Genomic DNA, 27,099 nt, shown 5'->3' on the forward strand with positions numbered 1-27,099 from the left:
AAAGATGGATGGCAGTAAATATAGGGCAATTCTTGAGGAAAACCCGTTTCAGTCTTCCAGAGATTTGAGATTGGGACGGAGGTTCACCTTCCAGTAGGACAAGGGCCCTAAACATACTGCTAAAGATACACTGGAGTGGTTTAAGGGGAAACATTGAAATGTCTTGGGATGGCCTAATCAAAGCCCAGACCACAATACAACTGAGAATTTTGTGGCAGGACTGGAAGACTTCTGTACACAATGCAAACCATCTAACTGGAAGGAGTAGGAGCAGTTTTCCTGGAAGAATGGGCAAAAATCCCAGTGTCCAGATGTGCTAATATAATAGAGACTTACTCCAAGAAACTTTTATCTGTAATTGCAGCAAAAGGCGGCTCCACAAAGTATTGACTTATGCAGATTAAAGGGGTTGTGCCATCAATAGAAATGGCAATATATAAACTCAATATACATTTTAGAGTAACTTTGTAAAGTATTTTTATCTAAAAAAAAGTTTCCTTGCAGAAATATGGTAATTATTTGTTTGTAATAGCCCCCCTTGGTGTTCAAATGTATAGGTCTCTGCACGTCATTCTAGAGAATGTGCATGCAAAGTACTATACATTTAAAGAAACAGGCATATCTTTAAGGCTAGACATATGCCTTAGGATTCGTTCACATCTGTGCTAGGGTCCCGTTGCGACGTTCCGTTCTGGAATGAATAGCGTAGTCGACTACGCTATTGATTTAGTCAAAACGACAGAACCCTTGCACAACTCAGACAAACGGAAACTATTGGCACCGGATCCGTCACCATTGAAATCAGTGGTTATGGAAACGGAAACCTTTGGTTTCCGTTTGTGTCAGTCAGGGTCCCGTTCCAATGGAAGGCTCCGACTGAACGTCGGAACAGGAACCTAGCGCAGATGTGAACGAAGTCTTACTTCTACATCTCAGCGTACACAGACTTCAAGCAGTAAGAGTTAAAGCCATTAGATAACCTCCTCACCAGTCCGTGCTGCTCTCCTCCTTATCAGGGACAAAGATAAGAACCATCCTTCAGCACAAGCAGTGAAGTGTTTATCTAATGGGCTTTTTTCCTGACTGCTTGCAGTCTGTATACCTCTTACTGCCCATGCTGGGCTTTCTTTCTCTCTGTTTATTTCACTGATAAGAGTAGAAGCTGAAGTCTATAGGCTCTTATACACGGGCCAATTATCGGGCAAACGCTTGTTCACAGAACGCTCGTTGCCATTAATTGCCTTGTGTAAACAGGGGAACGATCAGCCGATGAACGAGCAAATGCTTGTTCATCTGCTGATCATATCATAATAAAAATTAAAAATATTATCGTTGTCGGCAGCACATCTCCTTGTGTAAGAATGAACTAATTAGTCCCAGAACCCTGGACTATAAAAAGGGCTATGCCTTTTCACTCCTTGCCTGAGCGTTGTTTGTATTCCTCTGTTAGTCCTGCAAGTGGTTTCTTAGTTGTTTCCTGTTCCCAGTGTTCCCGTGCCCTGCTACCTGTATCCCATGTCTTGTGCTGTATTTGTTCCTGTGCCCTCTATAGTGTTGGAGTCATGTTGTGCCGTTTACCACGTCTGCTGTGTTACACCACGTCTGGTGTCATATGCCACGCTTTGCATCTTCTGCCGTCTGAAGTACCATCTGTGCCTAGCCACTGCGACCGTCTGGACTATTCAGGTACCCTTGTGCTGGACTTTGTATTGATTGGGTACTTTGTTGTTTGGCCAGCTGCCTCCCAGCTACGGCAGAGCGGCCTAGTGGGTCCACATACCCGCAGATTGTGGCAAGGACCTTGAGGGTATGTTCACACTGCTTATTTTCAGCAGTTTTACAGGCCGTAAACGCCCCGAAAATGGCTGAAAAATCGGAAGCTGAACACCTCCAAACATCTGCCCATTGATTTCAATGGAAAAAACTGTGTTTCGTTCTGATGCAGCGTTTTTTTACGCGGCCGTTTGAAAAAATGGCGCGGAAAAAGAAGTGCATGTCACTTCTTGAGCCGTCTTTTATTGGGTCAGTAGAAAAACAGCTCCAAAAACGTCCCAAAAAAACGCATCAAAAAATGCTTGATGCTTAAAAAACGGCTGAAAATAAGAGGCTGTTTTCCCGTGAAAACAGCTCTGTATTATACAGCCTCTTTTTGTTTATCGTGTGAACATAGGGCTTTGCTAGAATGACGTGCAGATACATATACATCTGAACACCAGGGGGTGCTATTACAAGCAGAAAATTACCATATTTCTGCGTGGAAACATTTTTTTTTAATAATAATAATACTTTACAAAGTTACTCTAAAATAAATATTTTGTTTATATATTGCATTTTCCATTGATGGCACAACCCCCTTAAAGGTTTGTGGGTGGGGGGGGTTCAAAATTTTTGTTTGTGTCACAGAAATATTTGTTTTTTGCACCTTCAATATAGCAGGCATGTTGTATAAATCAAATGGTACAAACCCCTGGAAAATCTATTTTAATTCAAGGTTGTAATGCAACAAAATAGGAAAAACACAGAGGGTGGTGAGTACTATTGCAGGGCACGGTACATTAGTATCGGACGAAATGAAAAACATTTTGCTAGGAGTGCTTATTTAATGAAGATACGTTACAATGATACTAAATTTGACATTTGCTGGCTATGGAGCCAATATTGAAATTTCACCTGGTTCAGATGTTCGCACAGAAGAATACTGCTCTGTATCGTCTACAAGGCAGCATGTGCTTCATTATCCACTTCACTTTATCTAGGCAATTAATAAATACATAAATATGAAATAAATTAATGTGACAAAACATGTCTAAAACAAGTATAAATTGGCGCTTCATTCTGTACCGTGAGTATGCCCTAAAGCAACAACTTCATAAATTGACATTTAATGTACATTTTAGTCCCTCTCTTTGGCTTTATTCCAGGTTTTAATCATGTGACCAATCTTTTTTCCAGAGCCTCCTGCATAATTTTATTCCTGATTTGCTTCAGTCAATTTGAAGTCTTTAAAGCTGGACATCTAAAGCATCTTTGTTCTTAGACCCCCTCTCTTGTCTGACAGTAATTCAAGAGTACAGTACAATGTAAGTGAATGGGGTTTTAACAAACTCCATCCACGTACAGCAATAAAAATCTGCAGCGGATTCTAGATATGCCACAGATTTTCACCGCAGATTTCATTCATTGCAATGCGGCTATATCCACAACAAAATCCACAACAATTTGTTACATGCGGATTTGTAGGCCGTTCCAACAGCGTAATATGTATGCAATGTGTCAACTCGGCCTTTGAAGCAATTCTCGAAAGCAAAACAATCACGAAAAAACACCATGTTTCAAAAACTTGAACTCTCTATCTATCCAGTGAGTTACTAAAATGTGTCCTTTAAAGTAGTTAGAAGAGATATTGAATGTGGTTGAGCTGCAGTACCACAAATAGCCTATGAACAAGAATGGCACTATTTCTGGAAGAAACAAGCTATTGTTTTCCAATCTCATACAACTTTAAAAGGGGTTTTATAGCTTTCAGCAAATTAATGTTATTTTTTGGATAATTAAAAATTATCCAATTTTCCAATATACTGTCTGTATTAATTCCTCACAGTTTTCAAGATCTCTGCTTGTTATTATTCAATAGGAACATTCATTATTTACTTCCAGTAGATCAATTCTGTCCCTGGTCATGTGATGGACACACAGGTGCACGGCTCGTTAAAGTTACAGTATGTGTATCAGATCTGTGTCTTCTAATGATCCCAGCATCTGTGTGTCCATCACATGACCATGGACAGAATTGTATACACTGGAAGTAATCAATTTGTTTTTACTATTATGCAACTTTCAAGCAGAGTCAACTTTCAACCCCTTACTATATATACTCTTTGAAGGCACGTGGACATCATAGAAGGGGGGATCCTGCTTTCAGGACTCCCATCTATAAACCAGAATGGTGAGCTGCTAACAAATTTGATGCTCTTGCTCTAGGAGATCGATCTATCCATGTATTACCCGGCAGTAGTTGGCCTTTCATTTGAATGGCCAGCATGTAATGTATGACCAGCTGTAGATTCCTTCAGCGATAACATCTGATCACTGGGGGTTTCATAAGCGGAACCCGGGTTTGCTTGAATCTAAAAAAAGGTTGTCTTGATGGGACAACCTTTAGCATTGTTCTTTTTAAGGGAGTACTATCAAATGTAGTATATTAAAAGCCTTCAACGTACATGAAAAATGTAAAAAAAAAATATTATCTTCTATGCTGAGTTTAACAGACCCAAACCTTTTAGATGCTAGGCTGTGGTGATGTCATGACAACACATCCTGTCTGGCCTCTAAGCCTTGTCATAGGGACTTTGATTGGATCCAAATCTAACATGCAAAGATATATCCACTTAGGCGGCACTATTCCAGCCAGCTAGGATGTGAACATTTGAATAGTGATTTGGAAGCCATCTTTTGGGAAGGATAGTTTTATAATGTCTCTTCACATCTGCGTCGTTATTTCAGAAAAATGAAAATAACGTAATTGCCGAATTCATCAAATGATGGACACCAATGGCGCCCGACGACCCTATTGACTTTAATGTACTCCATCGGGTTTCCATCACTGAGCCTCAAATGCAGATATAAACATATCCTTATTGCGCAATTCCATACAGATCTGTGGGGGAGGTGTGATTTGTAGGGTCACTGTTATCCAGATGTTGGAGGCTAATGGGGCAGAGACTGTTTAATATCTCTGAGAGGAACAGATTGTATGGCCTGTGTACATTTCGGAATCAAACCTCTCCTCACTTACGGGGGGATTAAACACCTCTCTGCTGTCATTGCTCTGTCAAGAAGTATTTAACACGGCCTTTTAATTAGTGCGCACCATTTCATTTATATTTGCTTTACCTCCCACCTACCCCCACCCCACACTTTCCGTGTTAATTCATATTCTTTTAATTAAAGCGAGTACGGCCTTAATCTCCCCTCACCAGCCGCATCATACAGCCTCCTAATTAAATTAATTGGGGAGGGGGGGTGGAGATGTTTTTAAAGCATATAATTAAATCAATTAATATAATTTAAGCTTGGATTAACCGTACGGGCAGGATGAAGGAAGGAAGCTTAAGACCCCCCTCGCCCTGTCAGATAAGTGTGTTCCAGACTGCCTCTCTCACTCATTGCTCTTCCCTTGATTTTTTAGCATCTGGCATCCAACTGGAATCACATCAGGACGTGCAGGAGGAGCATTATCCATATCCCATCATTAGGTAAAGAGCTCTTAGCCTCCAGATCTATCAACCACCTCTATTACCCAGCACATTACGCTTCCCTGATTGAGTTCAGCGCGGGGACCTTCTCTTATTCAGATGGGTCTCTGCAGGAAAATGTTCTCGACATGATGAGAGTGATATTACCAGGCCCGCACTAGAAGCGGCGTTTAATTCGGGGAGTTAAACAAATAAACTCATTATGGGATGTGGGGGATAAGGAGGGAGATGAGCAGCCGAGGGGCCATTTCCTATAATTTGCTTTTCATCTGTGTGAAATGAGTTAAGAAACTTCTGTGTGTGTGTGTGCGTGTAATGAACAGAGCTGTGTGACTACATGTGTATTGTGTGTCTATTGTAGGTCCTTCCATGTGGTCACTTTTTGTGTGCAGCAGCTCCTGCGCTTATATCAACAGATTATTAGGCATTTAGTAGCTTATATTGCGTCCTTACACCTTTTATTTGTTGTCATTTTAGATCAAGTGTGTAATTTGCATCTGTTTGTATGAAAATGGGGCTTGTATAGGTATAGAGCTTGTGTTTGTCTTACTGTCTGCGTCTCTGCTTCTCGGATATTCCAAACATTCACCTAACGTGGCCCCTAGGGTCAGGTACCCCGCCACCCCATCCTCACACTCAGGCTGTTGCTTTGGGATATTTCTTGTACACTGTTTTTAATCAAATGTGCAGTCAAAATGATAAGCTACATTGTCGGAAATTATTTAGTTCTAATTACCAGCAGATGGGCTGCTTTATCTGCACCTAGGGCGCGCGAGCAAAAGGAAATGCTGTGTGAACAAGAATAATTAAGAAGTTGAATAGTGTTTTTTGCGCTTAAATAATCTGCAGTTTCATGTTAATTAGCACTAATGTAATTATTTAATTACATTTATGAATTAGAGGAACTTAAAAGAGGTTTCCGTGCAAAGTGCAGGCAAATAGGTGTGCAGGGGCCCCTGGGGAACCCCACCCCCCCCCCCCCCCCACCACTCTGTGAGAGGGAGGGCTGTGTTATATGTATAGGAATGTAGACTGAACACAGCTCCACTCTCCGCTATCTGGGTTACTAGTATAAAGGTGACTTAGCTATGTCACACACAATTTATAGTGGACATTGACTTAGATGATCATTCGGACATTTTGACCCTTATTAAAAACCAGATCTATATGGGGAAGCTCAAGTTGTGCAAATGCAGCCCGGGACAGTGTACAGCGCATGCGTAGTGAAGAGAAGCGTACTGTCCTCCGCTTCATCTGTAAAAGACGCATGTGCCCGATGCTGCTGAACTCGTCTGCCGGACTCCTCTCGACAAGTTGTAAATCCTTCTACGAATTATTGCCAAAACGGACGGTTTTAAGATTTGGAACACTGAATCCCAGCTGTATAAAGACATGTTGTTGATTTAGTCGCTCCAAACAAGTTTCCATTAATAGAAATGGGTTGGAAAATTTTCTATAGTAGAATTATTTCAATTGTAGATTAATATATTTGCACGTACAGTGTTATAAAACTAAGGTTCCGATATTGAATGTGATTGTAGAAAGTCTTTGCGTCCATGAAGACTTGTATACATCGCACCTTTTTTTTTAAACTAATCACAGATTTTAGGTAACCTATTCCAGCCAGTATTGGAATATACCCATATTTAACTTCTACATATGTCACATTGCTTGTATACTCACACCACTTCTTTGTAACAGCAGAACTTAGTTAAACCTGTTGTATTCTTTTTAATAAAATTACATAAACCTTCTTAAATATCGCACGTATTATGAACGCCGTTTTCCCTACAAACGTACTCCTTTCAACCGCGTGCACCGCTGGTTCATGATGTGCCCCATAGTGCTCAATGTTGCGATGGCACAATATACACTGTATTGGTAATGATTTCTTCTTGTCAATTTCAGGCTATACAGAAAAACAGAGAACTCAAACCCTTGACCTACACATCCAGCAGAATCTGCAGATAGGGCGACTGTGCGATATAGCAGGTGACTCCAAATCTCTATGGTCACAGTCGGTGGGGAGATTTCCCAAGTCTAGTGAAGAATATAGGATTGCTGTTATTTATTTTCCTTGAAAATGAGAAATGGTGTGTGAAATAGTTTGCTGTGGGCAATTATATGGAGCAATAGGAGTAATTACAGGGCGCAGTTACATAAAGCAATGAGTAGATAGAGATATAGATTGTGTATAGCATATTAGAAGGAGCCGGAGCAAGGAGCTATTGTAATTGAGCAAGAAGAGTTATAGACAGTCATGTATCTATATAATGACACACGGAATTAAAAGAGATTGCTATATGAAATATTATCTACTACTAATAATAAATGAGAGATAGATAGATACATTTGAAACATATCTCTTTCATCTTTTACATTAGTGGACTGAAGATCCAAACTGGTTACAAAATCAGAATATTTTATCCTTTCAAATTCCATTGGTCAATGGGGGTTTGTCATTGGTCCATTCTTTTGTTATTTATTTATTTAATTTAAAAAAAAAAAGAAAGCAGTTAGGCCTCGTTCACATCTGCCTTGGATACTCCACTAGGGGCCTCTGTCGAAGATCCTGCCGAGCTTACCGGAGACAATAGAGCTGCATGCTGCGCTATTTTCTCCGGTAAAATCACGGACACCTTGATGGAAAGCCGACGCAACTTGTTAAAGGCAATGGCTAGAATTGACCGCCGGCAGTGTCCGTTGCTTCCGTTATTCTCTTGTTCTGCTCCTATGATGGAGCAGAACAACCGAACACAACAACGCAGGTGTGAACTTAGCCTTACTGAGAACAGACCTTATAAAATTGAATTTACAAAAACATGTCTGTATTGATTCTAGAGAATATCAATAGTTATTTTTTACCCCTCTGTAAATGAATAGGGTATAATTGCAACAATATTTCAGATCTAAAAACAATGAATATTATTGCATCTTATTATGTTTCATTGACTGTTTTAAGAACTACCTAATGCATTTTATATTCATGCAAGCTGCAAAAACCCAAGGAGGTCTCTGTAATAAGTGAAACACAATGCATTATGTATGCATGAACACTGACCGAACAATAATAAATGCAAGCAATAGCACACTGTATGCAAAATGAACCCATTTACTGGGAATCCTGGTGTCTCCTAGGTTTATTGTGAGATTTTCTCCTACAGACCCCAATGTGGATGTCATCTATATTTCCCCTGTGAAACTGGATGAGGAGACAGAGCAATATTACCGCAAGCTCCTCGGTCTACGGGCAGCAGTGTTATCTGGGAACCCCCTGGATGCCACCGAGCTGCATGACAGATTCACTATTCTCACCCCTGAGGCTGTGAACAGATTCCCCGTAAGTCCTTATGGCGAATAGCATCATATCAAAAGCAATCATCTTTTTGCATATCCATACAGGGTGACCAAATACGTAACTACATTTCATAGGTAATATAAGCAATAAGCAAGTAACATAGGCACATATTACGTGTGTATACAGGAATATCTGCCAACACAGAGCCCCCTCCTCTCTCCCATTATACCGAGATGTTACATGCAGTCTGCCCCTTGCAGAACCCCTTTTTGTCTCTTTATATCTCCAATTGATTTTCTCTCAGTGTTACTGCCTCAATATAAGCCAGGAGGGCGGCATGGGATGAGTTAGCGTTATACAAAAGGCTGGCAGCCTCTTCTCCGAGTGACAGAAGGATAATTCTGCGTGGATCAAATAAATACAGATGTGTAGTAATTAGTTCTATTCCCAGAGAGGCCATTTCTGAGGCACTAAAGATGTGAGCGATTATAGTATCACCTCAACAGCTTTTATCAATTTAAAGAGCTCAACTACAGCAGAGGTCATAACCCAGCCGCGTATTAATCATGACATTTTTTGATGGCTAAGCAAAGTAATCAACTAGTTTGTGGTGATAGAGCCATTTAACCTAGGAATATAAATATAGCTTATATATAGTTTTCTATGTTTTTCGTATGTTGTTGCTGCGCCATTAAAAGACATTTATTTAAAGTGGCAATAATAGATAATCTCAATAAAATAATCTTCCTTTTCTAACATTAAAATAAATATTTTCAGCAGTCTGTGGGTTAAAACTTTTCTGGAATAGTTTACTGTGTAATATACAATGTATAGCATGATTTGTGTTATTAATATTATTCTTGTTATTATTATTATTATTTTATTAGTATCAAAATGATTACTTTTTCTTCTCTCTTTTTTTTTGTATATTTTGAGAAGTAAAAAATTGGGTTTTTGACATTAGGTCATCTTATATATTTCTCGAAATAAAGCCATAGAGCACCAGTGTATTCTTCACAAGTGATATTTATGAGTGGCTAATATTAGAATAGACTGAGCATCGTATCAGTGGTTGGAGATGTGAAATCCTTACTGGTTGTGGCTGGTGCCCACTAGTGGTGAACAGTGTTGCAGCAGCTTTAGATTGAGCCTTATACAATGCTGAATTTTGATCCTGGATGATAGGATTTTAAAATGCCCTATAATGTGGTATATTATTAAATAGACTAGGTCATTCTGTTCATACTACTATATTTGTAACCGTGGCAATTTTTTGTATACCCGCCTAATGTGCCATTGTAGTAAATTGATCCCATACACACAATGCACTTTTTAAAGCATGAAATATTTTTTCTTTTTATACCACAACGTGTCTTGCATTGTCATGGATTTGCAGCTGTTTTTTCTCATTGACTTTAAGGGTATGTTCACACGCAGTGAGCAAAAACGTCTGAAAATACGGAGCTGGTTTCAGGTGAAAACAGCTCCTGATTTTCAGACGTTTTTTTAACAACACGCGTTTTTCGCTGCGTTTTTTACGGCGTTTTTGGAGCTGTTTTTTAATGGTCAATGAAAAACGCCTCCAAAAACGTCCCAAGAAGTGTCCTGCACTTCTTTTGACGAGCCGTCATTTTACGCGCCGTATTTTGACAGTGACGCGTAAAATAAAGGCTCGTGGGAACAGAACATCGTAATTCCCATTAAAAGCAATGGGCAGATGTTGGTAGGCGTACTAGGGGCATTTTTTCAGGCGTAATTCAAGGCGTAAAACGCCCGAATTACACCTGAAAACACTTCGTGTGAACATACCCTCATAAGGATAACTGCAAAATAAAACAAAAATAAAAAACATGTAAATCCCCTTGAATTACCCCACTCTCTCTGTCTCTGACATCTATATGTATTATTAATATTCAATGTATTACACCTTATTATGCTAATTATGTGAATTGTACCCCCAGATTTCCTGGTGTTGGTATTATGTTACATAGTCACATAGTTAGTAGTACGGTTGAAAAGACACATGTCCATCAATTTCAACCAAGGGATGGGAAAACGTAAGGGAAAAATTGCTACACATTGACATAGGAGCTGATGTTTTTTCGTTATAGGAAATTATCTAACCCTTTTTTAAAGCCATCTACTGTCCCTGCTGTGACCAGCTCCTGCGGTAGGCTATTCCATAGATTCACAGTTCTCATAGTAAAGAAGGCTTGTCGCCTCTGCAGGGTGAACCTTTTTTTCTCCATGCAGAAAAATGGCATTAACCCTTTCCCGACCGATGACGAAAATGAATGTCATGGTCGGCTGGTAGATCGCGCATCATGACGTTCATTTTCGTCAGTATTTCAAACTGTCACTCTGTGTAAACACAGAGTGACAAGCCCGCGCTGACAGCTGTCCTAGACAGCTGTCACATCAGTCTTGCCGGTCAGCGGACATTCGCCGCTGCTTTCGGCAATTAACCCCATAAGTGCGGCGACGGATTGCCGTCGACGCATTTAAGTAGTTTGAAGCACATCGGCAGCCCCCACGACGTGATTGTGGGGGCTGCCGATGCTTGTTGTGGCAATCGGAGGCCAGACAATGGCCTCCGGGTCGCCATGTACGGAAGCCACAATGACAGTTAGAGTACATTACACTACGTGTGTAGTGTAATGTACTCTAGCAGCGATCAAAGCTGCAAGTATGGTAGTCCCCTAGTGGGACAAGTAAAAAAAGTAAAAATAAGTAATAAATGTTTTTTTTTAAAAAGTGTAAAAATTAGTTATACGTTCTATAAACACAAAATGCTTTTTTTTTTCCTATAAGACTTTAATTATAGAAAAAAAATGAACACGTTAAAAAAGTACACATATTTGGTATCACCGCGTTCGTAACGACCCCAACTATAAAACTATAATGTTATTTTTCCCGCACGTTGAACACCCCAAAAAAAAACAATAAAAAACTACGACAGAATCGCAATTTTATTGGTCACCACCGCTCCCTAAATAAAGAATAAAAAGTAATTAAAAAGTCGCATGTTCCCAAAAATAGTACCAATAAAAACTTCAATCCGTCCCGCAAAAAACAAGCCCTTACACAGCTTTTTTGACTAAAAAATACAAAAATTAATGCTCTCAGAATATGGTGACACAGAAATTTTTCTTTTTTATAAATCAGTGATTTTATTGTGCAAACGATAAAAAAAGGAAAAAAACCTATATACATATGGTATTGCCGTAATCGCACCAACTCGCAGAATAAAGTAAAAATATAATTTATAGCGTACGGTGAACGCCGCAAAAAAAACCTAAAAAATGTCAGAATTCCTGGTTTTTGGTTGCAAAAAAATTGAATAAAAAGTGATCAAAAAAATCGCATGTACCCCAAAATGGTACCAATGAAAACTACAGATTGTCCCGCAACAAATAAGCCCTCACACGGCTCCGGTGGTGAAAAAATAAAAAAGTTCTGGCTTTCAGAATATGGCGATGCAAAATGTGCAGAGTGTTCCAAAATCGGATAAGATCGGCACCATTTATCAGTGCGACACCAGCCACATATCTATGAAATATTATTTATTTACCCCATTATTGTACCCTCTTATTATGCCCTGATGTTCTCCTCACAGCTTACATATACCCCTGATATACTCCGCACAGATTACATATGCCCCCACATTATAAACTGAAATAGCAGCAAAACCCCAAACAGAACTATTACCAAGCAAAATCTGCACTCCAAAAACCAAATGGCGTCCCTCCCTTCTGAGCCCTGCAGCGTGCCCAAACATATGGCATCGCCATACCCGAGAGAACCCGCTTAACGCTTTATGAGGTGTTTGGCTTCAGTGGTACAAACTGGGCACAACATATTATGCACTAAAATGGCATATCAGTGGAAAATTGCAATTTTCACTTTGAACCATCCGCTGTGCACTAACCCCTTTGCGCACTATGATGTCATGGTCCGGGGGTTGATGTATGGAGCGGGCTCACGTGCTGAGCCCGCTCCATACGCTGCAGGTGTCAGTGTGTATTACAGCTGACACCCAGGACTAACGGACAGGTACAGCGATCGCTCTGTTACAGAAGCCTGTTAGAATCCTAAAGGGATTAATAAAATGTGTAGAAGAATTAAAGTTATTAGTAGTGAGAATTTCTTTTAAAGTTAAAAAAAAAACCTTTTACCATTTCTCTTCTAAAGTAATGTAAAAAAAATTAACAAAATTGGTATCGCTATGTCCGTAAAAGTCCGAACTATTACAATATACCATTATTTAATTCACACGGTAAACACCTTAAAAAAATGTAATAATTGAAACCGCCAAAATCACAGTTTTTTTTTTTGTCACCTTCGCTCTAAAAAAAAAATGGAATACAACTTTTTAATCACTTTTTATGTACCAAAAAATGGTACCAATAAAAACTAAAGCTCCTCCCACAAGAAATAAGCCCTCACACCACTCTATTGATGGAAAAATAAAAAAGTTATGGCTCTTGGAAGGTGGGGAGTGAAAATCTAAAATAAGAAAGCAAAAAATGGATCAGTACTGAAAGGGTTAATTCATTTCTAATGAAAAAAAACTTATGACCACATGTGGGGTATTTCCATACTCGGGAGAAATTGCTTTATAAAAAAATTGTGGTTTTTTTCCTCCTTTATCCCTTGCGAAAATTAGAAAATTCAACATTTTAGTGGAAAAAAGTTTGATATTCATTTTCACGCCCTAATTCTAATAAACTCTGCAAAAGACCCGTGGGGTCTAAATGCTCTCTATACCCATGAAAAATTCCTTGAAAGTTTTTCCAAAATGGGGTCACTTTTGGTGGGTTTCCAATGTTTTGGTCCCTCCAGTGCATTGCAAATGCGACATTGCACCGAAAACCATTCCAGCAAAATCCAAATGGCGCTCCTTCCCTTCTGAGCCCTGCTGTGGGTCCAAACAGCAGTTTATTACCACATATGGTGTATTGTCGTAATCGGGAGACATTGCTTTACAAATGTTGAGGTGCATTTTCTTTGTTATTCCTTGTAAATATTAAAAATTTCTATGTTGTTTCAGAAAAAAAGTAGATTTACATTTTTACAGACTAATTCCAATATATTTAGTGAAAAACCTCTGTGGTAAAAATGCTAACTATACCCCTAGATAAATACCTTAAGGGGTCTAGTTTTCTATATGGGGTCGTTTATGGGGAGTTTCTATCGTTCTGGCAGCTCAAAGCTTCTCCAAATGTACAGTGGGGCCTAAAACATTTTCAAGCAAAATAGGAGTCCTGAAAGCCTCCAGGTGCTCTCTTCCTTTGGGGCCCTGCCGTGTGTCCAAACAAGGCATTAGGGCCACAATGTGGGTATTTTTGAAAACAGGAGAAACAGGGTGATAGATTATGTGGTGTGTTTCTTCATTTTCATGTTCGCTTTACAAAGAAATCGGTCTTCAAACTGATACTTTTATGAAAAAAGTGAAATAAATTTTTTTTCACCTGCTATGAATTAAATTTATCAAAAAACTGTGGAGTCAAAATACTTCCTATACCCCTAAATAAATACCTTAAGGGGTCTAGTTTTCTAAATGGGGTCGTTTATGGGGAGTTTCTATCGTTCTGGCAGCTCAAAGCCTCTCCAAATGTACAGTGGGGCCTAAAACATTTTCAAGCAAAATATGAGTCCTGAAAGCCTCCGGATGCTCCCTTCCTTTTGGGCCCTGCCGTGTGTCCAGGCAACGCATTAGGGCCACAATGTAGGTATTTTTGGAAACAGGGTGATAGATTTTGTGGTGTGTTTCTACATTTTCAGGTTCGCTTTACAAAGAAATCGGTCTTCAAACTGATACTTTTATGAAAAAAGTTAAATTATTATTTTTTTCACCTGCTATCTATTAAATTTAGCAAAAAACTGTGGTGTCAAAATACTTACTATACCCCTAGAAAAATACCTTAAGGGGTCTAGTTTTCTAAATGTGGTCATTTGTGGGAGGTTTCCATCATTCTGAGACCTATGAGCCTCTGAAAACCTGGCTTGGTGCAGGAAAACAAAATGTACTTCAAAATTTATAAAATGATTATTCAATTTGTAAGTCCTCTAAATTGCTGAAAATGTATTTTATTTTTTAAAAAGTGCTGCCAAAATAAGCAAAAGAGTAAAGAGATGGAAATACATATTTAATTTAAAAAAAATGTACAGTATATGTGAAATATTGCAGTTAAAAATAGGGAAAAATATAAATTTTTACAAAATTTCTTCAATTTTTTAATTAATTTCCACAAATTGTATCAGTCTACTTTTACCAATAAAATAAAGTACAACATGTGATGAAAACACAATGTCAGAATTACTTGGATATTCAAAACTTTCACAGAGTTATTCTCTGATAAAGTCAGACATACCAGATTTAACAAATCTGGCTTGGTCATTAAGGTCCAAACAGGCCCGGTCATTAAGGGGTTAATATATAAAGTGAAAAAACACAAACACAAAACAAAAACATTTTATACCGGGATTCAGTTTCCTATAGAAACAGTTCTGGGAAGATTTTATCTTTTCATCATTTTACCTGGTTCTGTTTTAATTTCTTTTTTTTTTAAATATTTGTTCAGAAATTCTTTATTTTTTCAAGTTTTAAACTTTTACAAACCATAAAAAAGGCAAAACACAAAATAAGGGCCTGTTCACATCTGCATTGAACTACTGTTTGGATTTCCATTCATCTGTTCCATCAGAGAAACAGACGAACGGAAAGTCAAAGGTAAAAGTATGATTTCCTTTTACGGTACCATTGATTTTAATGGTATTTTTTCGTGTCAGTTTGCCTCCGTTCCGCTAGGCTTTCTTTTTGTTCACGGAAACAATAGTGCAGCACACTACGCTATTGTTTCTGTGAAAAAAAAGTAGCGGAACGGAGGTGAACTGAGAAAAACTGAAACAAAAAAATACCATTGAAATCAATGGTATTGAAAATGAAAACTACACTTTACGTTTGTCTTCCCGTTCATCTGTTCCTCTAATAGGACAGATGAACGGAAATCCAAATGGAAGTCCAACACTGATGTGAACAAGTCCTAAGGCTCCGTTCACCTCTGTGCTGGTCAATTCCGTTCTACTTCGTCATAACAATGGAATTGACGAAGTGTCGGATCTGTCGCATGACATACACAATTGATGCCCAACAGACCCCATTGACTTATAATTGGTTCCGTTGCGATCTCTCATCGGTGCGTTCCTTCATTCTGTCCTTTTGACGGAAATAATTGTGCTCCATGTTGTGCATTTTTTTTCCGGCAAATATGACTGAATCTATGATGGAGGCTCTGAAGTCAGCCTTCAATGCAGGTGTGAACAGAGCCTAATACTGAAGTATCAATACCAAGGGACATGAAGAGTGATGTCCGCTTCGAAAGCTCTGAGCACAGGTCAGGCGTGGCAGGTAGCACTGAAGGGACGACACACTGCAAAAGGAAAAAACAAAGCCACAACAACAAATATAGACACATACATAGGAGTATGGAGGAGGGAAAAACTTGAGGGGGGGAGGGGAGAAAAATAAGTGGGATGGAGGAACAGGAAATTTGCAGGGGAAAAGGAAACCATGTTATCAGGACTCACTCAACAAGCCCTACTCAGCAGGTTATGGTGTTCACTTGAGCCTTGAAAAATATTGTAATCCAAGAGGTCCACAAGGAAATGAAAGATAGATAAGTTTCCCGTAGCAACACAGTGAACTCCATTCTCATAATATCATCCACCGCATGTACCCATTGGGTCACGGACAGCAGGGAGGTAGACTTCCCGTGTGCAGGGAAGCACAATCTGGCAGCGTGGACAAAGTGTTTTAGCATAGTTTTTCTCTACGTTCTTAAGAGAAGATCAGATAGGCAATTGAGATCTGGAGATTGGCTGGGCCGGATGTTGTTAAACTTGCAGGTCATTTTGTGGACGCCCATAAAGAAGTCAGATAGGCAGGGGCAATGCCAGAATACGTGCAGTAAACAGCCTTCAGCGGTACTACAACGCAAGAACAACAATAGAGAGATAAAGGAATAAATTTTGTGCATGATACCACCTGAACAACAATTTACACATCACACATGGATAGCTGTTAGACCTTCAATGTATAATCACAAAAATTTTTGTTAAAATGTTAATATTTCAGGTTGGAATTTTTTTCCTTTTGTCTTCTGCACTCTTCAGCTGCTCCAGTTACCTGCGGGCACTGGATGTTATTGCATATTATGCTATGTACGGAGCCGGAAGCAATTGGCTCCGTACATTGCATAGCGGCCGTGCTGCAGAACTGCAGCTCTACTCCTATTCACGGAGCCAACTGCTTCTGGCATGTACGTCAGGGGGCCGGAGGAAGCCGGAGCAGCTTAACGGTGCAAGGTCCTGGTGTTAGGGCAGCATCGATGATATACTGATGACCTATCCGGAGGATAGGTCATCAGTTGTCCGGTAGTGGACAACCCCTTTAAGGCTAGGTTTACAGATAGCAATTTTACTTTAATCCTTAGACGTCTCTGATACAATCATTATCTGACATGTGATTCGAGGGAATCCCTATTTTTGGGAGTGGATTTAGTTTACTAGAATGGGGAAACTTTTGAATGGGGAAACTTTATACCTATTTTCGTCCAAACAACATAGGTTTTTCTCAAAAATGTACAGCTCAAACCAAACCAAGAGAGTTAATATGGGGCTATCCTTTACATGCTAGACATAGTAAAATATTCCAGAACATAAGACAATTGTACTTTCTCTCTCCCACTCTTTTTTTTTTCTCTTTTTTTTTTCTTGTTTCCCTCTTCCCTCAATCTCTTTTACTTTTCAAAATTATATTTGTAGAGAATCACTGTTTCTGATTTTGTTCTTTTTTTAATCCTACTTGACAATAATTCTGATTGAACAAATGGGATTATTTACATTGATGTCTGAATAATCATCTGTAAATGTTACTGTCTTTAAGGCCTTATTTCTATTGTGCTACTTTTGTGTTTTGAAGATTTTTTGTTTAATAAAATAAAATGATTTACGGAGAAAATATTCCAGAACAATCTCCATTCCCAATAATTGAAAATAAAAACTGTGGTCAGAAGATAAAATGCAACAACCCCTATCTTACTGTGTGTGGGCTCAACATTCACCTGAACCAAGTGCACCAAACCCACTTTCTCAAGTAAAAAGTTGAATAATCTACTAATCTTCTTTCCTGACAGAATCACCACATGTGCCTTTCCACCTTACTCAAGTACAGCCCAAAAACCTTGCAGCGAATTCGGAACTTGACGCAAGGCCGGGAGACTTATGTTGTTGGAAGAGTCCCACACTCTGATGATCTTGCTGTGGCAGATATGATTGGTGTCCCTATTCTAGGCACAGAGGCCGAAGTGGCACATCTCTATAGCACCAAGTCTGGAGGAAAGCGTATCTTTACAAGTGCCAACATCCCCACTCCTCCAGGAGTATATGATATCTATAGCCAAGAACAGGTTAGATGCTTTGCCAATTATAATTATAAAAAAAAAATAGGAAAAAATCATTGTCTATAGCTTTACATGTATACATGTTACAAGGTTATAAAGGTGGAAAAAAAAGATTTAAAAAGGGGTTTATCGGCAGAAAATGATTTATTATTTAAATCAGGTTTTTATCATACTTTTTTTTAATTTTTAGTCGTGTTTTTGTTTTTTAGTTTTTTTTATGTGACTATCCACATAAAAATACCCTTTAAAATATTACAGTTTTCACACTAGAGTCTCATCTCATGAAAAAAACAAAACTTAAAAGGAATGTATCATCAGAAAATGACTTATTATTTATGCATCTCCCTGGTCTATGCGGGAGGGGGCTGTATTCAATCACTTCTTGGAGCCTGTAAAAATGTATAAGATTTCTCTGTCAGGTGACTCCCATTAATTTCAGATGCCATAAAACACACACACCCTGCTGTACTGACTACACAGGAAGGAAGTGTGTCTCCAATATGGCCACCCCAGGATTACATTTTTTTATTTATTTTTTAAATAGCAGCAACGATTAAAAAAACCAGAAAATAACCCTAAAATAAAGAATTTACAAAAAAAAAAAAAAAAAAAAAAAAAAAAACAGAAAACAACCATATTGTTTATCATCTATGTACTTAAATCGAATTAATCAAACTAATATTAAATACGTGACACATTCTCTTTAAGTCCATATAACAAAGGGGTATTAAGGTTTCAGCAAATAAATGTTAGGCTACATTCACACGAGCGTGAAAAACCGCTCGTGAATCTGGTCCGTTATGCATCAGTGTTCTTTGCGAGGGCATGCGTTATTCACGCACTCGCAAAGCACATGTTTTTCAATTGAATTGATGCGTAAATCACGCACAGCACATGGATGTGCATCCGTGTGCTGTGCGTGATTTTCACGCACTTATCGCCCATTGAAGTCAATGGGTGCATGAAAATCACGCACCAATATAGGACATGCAGTGAGTTTTATGCAACGGACACATGCTGCATGAAAACTCCTGCATGTGTGAACGGCCCCATTGAAATCAATGGGTCCGTGTTCTGCGCAGCACATGGACGTTATTCACGTTCGTCTGAATGAGCCATTACTCTTTATATAATGAAAATTTCTAAATGTTTTCATTATGCTTTCTATATCAATTCATCAAGTTTTTCAACATCTCTGTTTCAACTATTCAAGGCTCCTGGTCATGTGACGGAATCACAGATGCCTGGCTCGTCACAGAATACAGTTATCAGATCTGTGACGAGCTGTGCACCTGTGTGTTAATCACATGACCATGGACAGAGTTTTATTCACTGGAAGTAGCTATGAAGGTTGCTATTAAGTGACTGCAGGCAGAGATATTGAAAACCATGAGAAATTAATGTAGAAGTAAAATTATTTTTCACAATACAATGAATAAGCTTTATTTGCTAAAAATGGAATACCCCTTTAAAGGGAATGTGTAATGTATTTAAGTTTAGGTAACCCCTTAACGACTTCCCTACATATTGTAGGGCTTAACAGGAGGACGCAAAATGCACAATACACTGCAATACATAAGTATTGTGCAAGCGATCTAACGATTGCATGTTCAAGTCGATTGCATGTTCGGACTAAAAAAAATATGTAACAATTAGTTAAATAAAGTTGTAAGGAATAGAGAAAAAAAAATTTATAAAAAAAACATTTTCCCCTTTTTTTCTCTAAAATAATGTAAACAATAAAAAACATAATTGGTATCGCTAAAATTTCCTATCGATAGGCGCTATTATAATATAATGTTATTTATCTCACACAATGAACGCCGTAAAAAAAAAAAAAAAAAGAATTGCTGTTGTTTGGCAACTTGCCTCCTCCCAAAAAATGAAATAAAAAGTGATCAAAAAGTCATATGTTACCCTGAAATGGTACCAAGAAAAACTACTGCTCACCCAGCAAAAATCAAGCCCTCACACATCTTCATCGATGAAAAAATAAAAAAGTTATGGGTCTTAGAATTTGGTGATACAGAACAATTTTTTTTACAAATTCTTTTTATTTTGTAAAGGTAGTAAACATAACAAAACGTTATAAATTTGGTATCGCCATAATTGTATTGACCCGCAAAATAAAGTTATGTCATTTTTACCACATGGTGAATGCTGTAAAAACAAAACCCCAAAAAACACTAGAACAATTGCTGGTTTTTTTTCATTCCACCCCTCAAAATAATTTTGTCAAAGTTTCTTAGTATATCATATGGTAGATGAAGTAGTGTACAAATCGTTCCGCAAAAAAAGCCCACCAACAGCTATGTCAACGGAAAAATAAAACCGTTAGGGCTTTTGGAAGGCAGAGAGAAATATTAAGCATATAAAAGCGTTATATAAGCAATCAAAGGATCACATTGTGAGGTCCCCTAGCGGGACTTAAAAGTAATTAAATAAAGTGAAATAAATGGTATTTAAAAAAAAAAAAAAAAAGTGTACACTTTAAAAATTAAACAATTATTTTTCCATAAAGTGTTTTTTTTTATTTAATAAAAGTGCAAAAAAATTGTCACAATCCTAACGACCCATATAATAAAATTAACATGTTATTTTAACCGCACAGTGAACGAAGTTAAAACAAATCAAAAACACTGAATTGCTTTTTTTTTCATTCCCTAACCAAAAATAGTAATAAAAGTTAATCAATAAATTATATCCACCCCAATAAAGGTTCTTTTAACCCCTTGGCTACGCAGCCAATTTTTAGTTTTGTTTTTTCTTTTCCACCATTCAAAAGCCATAAAAGCCATAATTTGTTATTTTTTTTTGGTCGACATAGCCATATGAGGGCTTGTTTTTTTTGCGGGACGAGTTGTAGTTTAATGTAACATATAATGTACTGGGAAATTAAAATAAATTCTTTGTGGGGTATAATGGGGAAAAAACAGCGATTTCGCCTTTGTTTTTTGGGTTTCGTTTTTACAGCGTTCATTGTGCGGTTAAAACAGCATATTAACGTTATTCTACACGCCGAACGATTACAGCGATACCAAATTTATATACTTTTATATGTTTCACCACTTTTACAAAGAAATTGTTAAAAAAAATTGTAAAAAAAAAATGTTTTGTGTGCCATAGTTTGAGAGCTATGCTGTGTGGGATTGTTTCTGCCCAAAAAAACAGCAATTCTAGCATTTTCTATTTTTTTTTTTTTACAGTGTTTATTGAGCGGGTTAAATAAGGTTATATTCGAATAGTAGGGACTTTTACGGACTCAGTAATACCAGTTATGTTAATTTTAAAAAATTATACATTAATTTAGGGGAAAAATATGGAAAAGGGTTTTTATTTTTTTAACTTTTAATATTTTTTCTCTTGTACATTAAAAACAACTTTATTTAACTTTGTTTTATTAGACTCCTTTGGCAGGGCTTAATAGGCATTAAAAGGAGCACAAAATTAGCAGACCTGGGGACACACAGGCAGTATTCCCTATAAGGTGCGCGGCCGCACACCTTCCACGATCCGCCCGCTCATTAAAGTTTAAAGCCCACGCATTGTCACGGGCGGCAGGCGGATGCAGTGGCGTTGCTAGCACCGGAGGGGGTTCCGGTGTTAGCGGCAGCCACATTCACTTGTATGTGCGTCCTCAGGACGCAGAAACAAATGAATACTATAGGTTGCAGGGCACGTTAGGCCTGCAGCCTATAAGTCGCGCAGGCCGGTGTGATGATGTCACATCATCACGCCGGTCTGCGCATTCCTTCCGCCGGAGAAGCAGTGTAACGCTCTGTCTCTTCGCGGGAACGGGGCAAGGTAAGTATAACCTTTTTTTTTTTAAGGAACTGTGTGGCAGTATATACAGGGGGAGGGGGCCTGTTTAGCGCTATATACAAGTGGAGGAGGGGGCTGTGTAGCACTATATCCGGGGGGAATTGCTGTGTAGCACTATACACAAGGGGAGTGGGGACTGTGTAGCGCTATATACAGTGGGGGAATTGCTGTGTAGCGCTATATACAAGGGGAGGAGAGGGGCTGTGTAGCACTATATACAGGGGGAAATTGCTGTATAGCACTATATACAAGGGGAGGGGAGCTGTGTAGCACTATATACACAAGGGGAGGAGTGGGGCTGTGTAGCACTGTATACAAGGGGAGGGGGGCTGTGTAGCACTATATACAAGGGGAGGGGCTGTGTAGCACAATGTACAAGGGGAGGGGGTCTGTGTAGCACTATGTACAAGGGGAGGGGGTCTGTGTAGCACTATGCACAAGGGGAGGGGGCTCTGTAGCACTATATACAAGGGGAGAGGGGGCTGTGTAGCACTATATACAAGGGGAGAGGGGGCTGTGTAGCACTATATTCAAGGGGACGGGGCTGTGTAGCACTATATAGAAGGGGAGGGGCTGTGTAGTACTATATACAAGGGGAGAGGGGGCTGTGTAGCACTATATACAAGGGGAGAGGGGGCTGTGTAGCACTATATACAAGCGGAGAGGGGGCTGTGTAGCACTATATACAAGGGGAGAGGGGCTGTATAGCACTATATACAAGGGGAGAGGGGGATGTGTAACACTATATACAAGGGGAGAGGGGGCTGTGTAACACTATATACACGGGGAGAGGGGGCTGTGTAGCACTATATACAAGGGGAAAGGGCTGTGTAGCACTATATACAAGGGGAGAGGGCTGTGTAGCATTATACAAGGGTAGGGGGGCTTTGTAGCACTATATACAAGGGGAGAGGGCTGTGTAGCACTATATTCAAGGGGAGAGGGGCTGTGTATCACTATATACAAGGGAAGAGGGGGCTGTGTAGCACTATATACAAGGGGAGAGGGGGCTGTGTAGCACTATATACAGGGGGGATTGCTGTGTGGCACTATATACAAGGGAGCTGTGTGTGGCACTATCTACAGGGGGCTGTGTGGAACTATCTACAGGGGGCTGTGTGGCACTATTTACAGGGGGCTGTGTGGCAGTATTTACAGGGTGGTCTGTGTGGGGAGAGGGCTGTGTAGCACTATATACAAGGGGAGAGGGGGCTGTTTAGCACTATATACAAGGGTAGGGAGGCTGTGTAGCATTCTACAAGGGTAGGGGGCTGTGTAGCACTATATACAAGGGGAGAGGGCTGTGTAGCACTATATACAAGCGGAGAGGGGGCTTTGTAGCACTATATACAAGGTGAGTGGGGCTTTATAGCACTATATACAAGGGGAGAGGGGGGCTGTGTAACACTATATGCAAGGGGAGAGGGGGCTGTGTAACACTATATACAAGGGGAGAGGGGGCTGTGTAGCACTATCTACAAGGGCAGAGGGTTGTGTAGCACTATATACAAGGATAGGGAGGCTGTGTAGCATTCTACAAGGGTAAGGGGGCTGTGTAGCACTATATACAAGGGGAGAGGGCTGTGTAGCACTATATACAAGGGGAGAGGGCTGTGTAGCACTATATACAAGGGGAGAGGGGCTGTGTATCACTATATACATGGGTAGGAGAGTGCTGTGTAGTACTATATACAAGGGGAGAGGAGCTGTGTGGCACTATATACAAGGGAGCTGTGTGTGGCACTATCTACAGGGGGCTGTGTGGCACTATCTACATTGGTTGTGTGACTATCTACAGGGGGCTCTGTGGCAGTATCTACAGGGGGCTCTGTGGCAGTATCTACAGGGGGCTTTGTGGCAGTATCTACAGGGGGTCTGTGTGGCACTATCTACAGGGGGGCTGTGTGGCACTAGCTATAGGGGGGCTGTGTTGCACTATCTATAGGGGGCTGTGTGGCAGTATCTACTGGGGGGCCTGTGTGGCAGTATCTAAAGGGGTCTGTGTGGCACTATCTACAGGGGTCTGTGTGGCACTATCTACAGGGGTCTGTGAGGTACTATCTACAGGGGTCTGTGTGGCAGTATATACAGACGGGTCGGTGTGGCACTATCTACAAGAGGTCCGTGTGTGGCGCTGTCTGCAGGGGGCTGTGTGTGATTCTATCTACAGAGGGGGCTGTGTGTGTCGCTATCTACAGGTGCGGTGACGCTATCTACAGGAGATGTGTGGCGCTATCTACAGGGGCTGTGTGGTGCTATCTACAGGGGCTGTATGGCTCTCTCTACAGGGGGGTCTGTGTGGCGCTATCTATAGGGGCACGGTGTAATGAAGGATTCTTTCATTAATGCCTATAATTGGTGTTTATGTCTATTTTACTGCAGTACTTGTAATATTATAGTATTTAAAAAAGTTATTTAAAACTAATTTAAAAAAAGGTTTTCTTATTCTTTAATTTAGTCGCTATACTAGCATTTACTGGGGGCATTACTTTTGGTCAGCAGATCGCCCACCATTGATGGAGACTCGCCCTGCTCCCTAACTGCTCCGTTCAGGAGCTGCCAAGACTTAAAGGAACATTGCCCACAGGATGCCATGACAACCCTCGACAACCTGCGACCAAGCCACCTAGGGATGCTGATGGGCTTTTGGAGGGGGCCGTCCCCTCTTCCTAACAGTTTAGATGTCATGGTCGCTACTAACCGCGGAAACTAAGTGGTTAAACAGGCAAAATCTGAGTTATCTCTGATTTCGCCCGTTGCAGGTAGGTGACAGGTGTAACATGCAGTCGACATCTGCTAAGTATGGAGCGAGCTCAGCCCGTGAGTCCACTTCATGCTTCCCCTTGGCGGCTACCATATACATGTACGCGGCATGTCGCCAAGGGCTCAATAAATATGACTCGTCCCGCAAAAAACAAGCTCTCATATGGTGACGAAAAAAAAATGTTATGGCTCTGGGAATGTGGCGACATGAAAATTATTTTTTATTCATAGAATTCTGCAATTATTTAAAAAAAGTAGTAAAACATAAAAAAAACTATACATATTTGGTGTCAACCCATAGAATAAAGCTAACATGTTATTTATGCCACACGGTGAACGCCGTAAATGTAAAATGCAAAACAAAAATATTTGAATTGCTGTTTTTTCCATTCTCCAAGAAAAAGTTTATAAAAGTTAAGAATTAAAAAGACTCTGTGACCACATTATAAGTGCCCTATCTCCTACATAAGGAGATCGGCGCTATATAGGTGACAGCAATGCTTTTTATTTAGAAAAACGATCTATTTTTACCACGTTAGGAGCGATTTTTAGCTTTATGCTAATTAGTTTCTTAATGCCCAACTGGGCGTGTTTTTACTTTAGACCAAGTGGGCATTGTACAGTGGAGTGTATGACGCTGGCCAATCAGCGTCATACACTTCTCTCCATTCATTTCCTCAGCGCATAGGGATCCTGCTAGATCACTATGTGCTGTCTTATACTGACACATTAACGTTACTGAAGTATTTAGACAGTGAATAGACATTCCTTCCAGCCAGGACAGGATGTCTATTCACAATCCCGACACTTCGTTAACGTTTCTGTGGTACAGCAGAGCAAGCATAATCTCGCGAGATCATGCTGTAAATGACAGGTTACAGGGAAATTACGCTTTGCTCTGCTGTAAGTACCAAACAAACGTTCACGAAGTGTCAGGATTGTGAATAGACATCCCGTCCTGGCTGGAAGGAATGTCTATTCATGGTCTAAACACTTCAGTAACGTTAATGTGTCAGTATAAGACAGCACATAGTGAATAACGCAGTGTCTGTAATGATGGGGGTAGGGAAATAGACAGAGGGCGGGAGCTAGCTCCGTCTGGCCAGGTTGTGATAGGCTCTCCCACTCCTAAGCCTGCCATCCTGAGTGGTGGAAGATGGAGTCAGTCTCACAGACATAGAAGCAGGTGCAGACTGATTACCTATGGGCGTTGACACAGAAGCTGTGCCTGGCAGATCCTTTACAGTGTCACTATGCGCTGACTAAATGAATGGGGAAAAGTGCATGACGCTGATTGGTCAGCGTCATATACTCCTCTGTACAACGCCCACTTGGTCTGTAGGAGATAGGGCACTTATAATGTAGTGACAGAGCCTCTTTAAGTTAAATGTACCCCAAAATGGGGCCACTAAAAAATACAAGTCGCACAAAAAAAACAAGCCCTCATACCTTTTTTCTTTTTCCATCAACGTAACCATATGTCTCTCGTGAGACCGGGATCAAAAAGCAAAAACAATTGCATTATCAGAAAGGCCAAGACTGGCTACGGTGGGAAGGGGTTAAATACCTATATTGACCCAACCATCACATCATCCTGAGGCATAAAGTTCCATAGCCTTATTTTTTTGTACAGTAGGAAAAATAATCTGCTGTTGATAGTGAAACCTTCTTTCAGTAGCCAATGCTCCTTTGTGATAGCGGCTACAAGATATAAAATAATTATTGGACAGCTCTCTATATTTATACATAGTAATTAAAGAGGCTGTCACCAGACTTTAAGTGCCCTATTTCCTACATAATCTGATCGGCGCTGTAATGTGGATAACAACGGATATATTAAATTGTTACCATCTAACCATGGTTCATTCATTTATCATCTTGGCATGAACAGATTATGACAAGAATATGTACTTATTTCTAGTGCATGTGCACTTTACATTGACACCATAGATGTAGTAAGGTAGATCAAAATGTTTCAATTTCTGCATGTCTGAATAATAAAGTCTCTGTATATTTTTAAATTTTTATGTATATATTTTTATATATAATTTTATTATTATAATTTATTGATACATTGAATGTGCTTACTATTGCACTCTGTTTTCAAGCTCCTAGAACCGAAATCATAGAGGTTGCAGGAGGTCAGGAGATATAGCACAAGTGCTGTCAGACGGCGCTGTTTAAATATCTACCTGCTACCAGCCCTACTCCTTTCTTTACTAGATTATGTCTCTGCTGTAAATCATCAGGGGCTTGCAGAGTCAGAGTATTGTAGCTTCTAGCTTTCTAGAAGTGTGCAATGTATTAAACCAGAATAGTTTGTAGCGTGGATCTCAATGCCAGCCTTGCATATGAAATAAAGTGAATTTTAGATTTAAATTCAAGGGAAAACTACAAGGAAACCAATATTTACAGTGAATTAATGTTGATAACAACAGTGGTTTTTATTTTGAAAAACAATCATTTTTGAGTAACTTATGAACAATTTTAGATTTAT

General features: G+C 39.6%; 1 protein-coding gene across 1 annotated transcript in view; it reads left to right on the forward strand.

Moving 5' to 3' along the window:
* IQCH (IQ motif containing H) overlaps window positions 1-27,099 on the forward strand; it is a 124,580-nt gene that overhangs the window by 52,728 nt on the left and 44,753 nt on the right. The window contains exons 10-13 of the mRNA XM_075858331.1: window positions 5,189-5,255; window positions 7,164-7,247; window positions 8,420-8,595; window positions 17,751-18,023. Coding sequence (XP_075714446.1) covers window positions 5,189-5,255; window positions 7,164-7,247; window positions 8,420-8,595; window positions 17,751-18,023 — 600 coding nt within the window. The remainder of the gene's footprint in view (window positions 1-5,188; window positions 5,256-7,163; window positions 7,248-8,419; window positions 8,596-17,750; window positions 18,024-27,099) is intronic.

The sequence above is a fragment of the Rhinoderma darwinii genome, chromosome 3 (genome assembly GCF_050947455.1).
Source record: "Rhinoderma darwinii isolate aRhiDar2 chromosome 3, aRhiDar2.hap1, whole genome shotgun sequence".
Taxonomy (NCBI): Eukaryota; Metazoa; Chordata; class Amphibia; order Anura; family Rhinodermatidae; genus Rhinoderma; species Rhinoderma darwinii.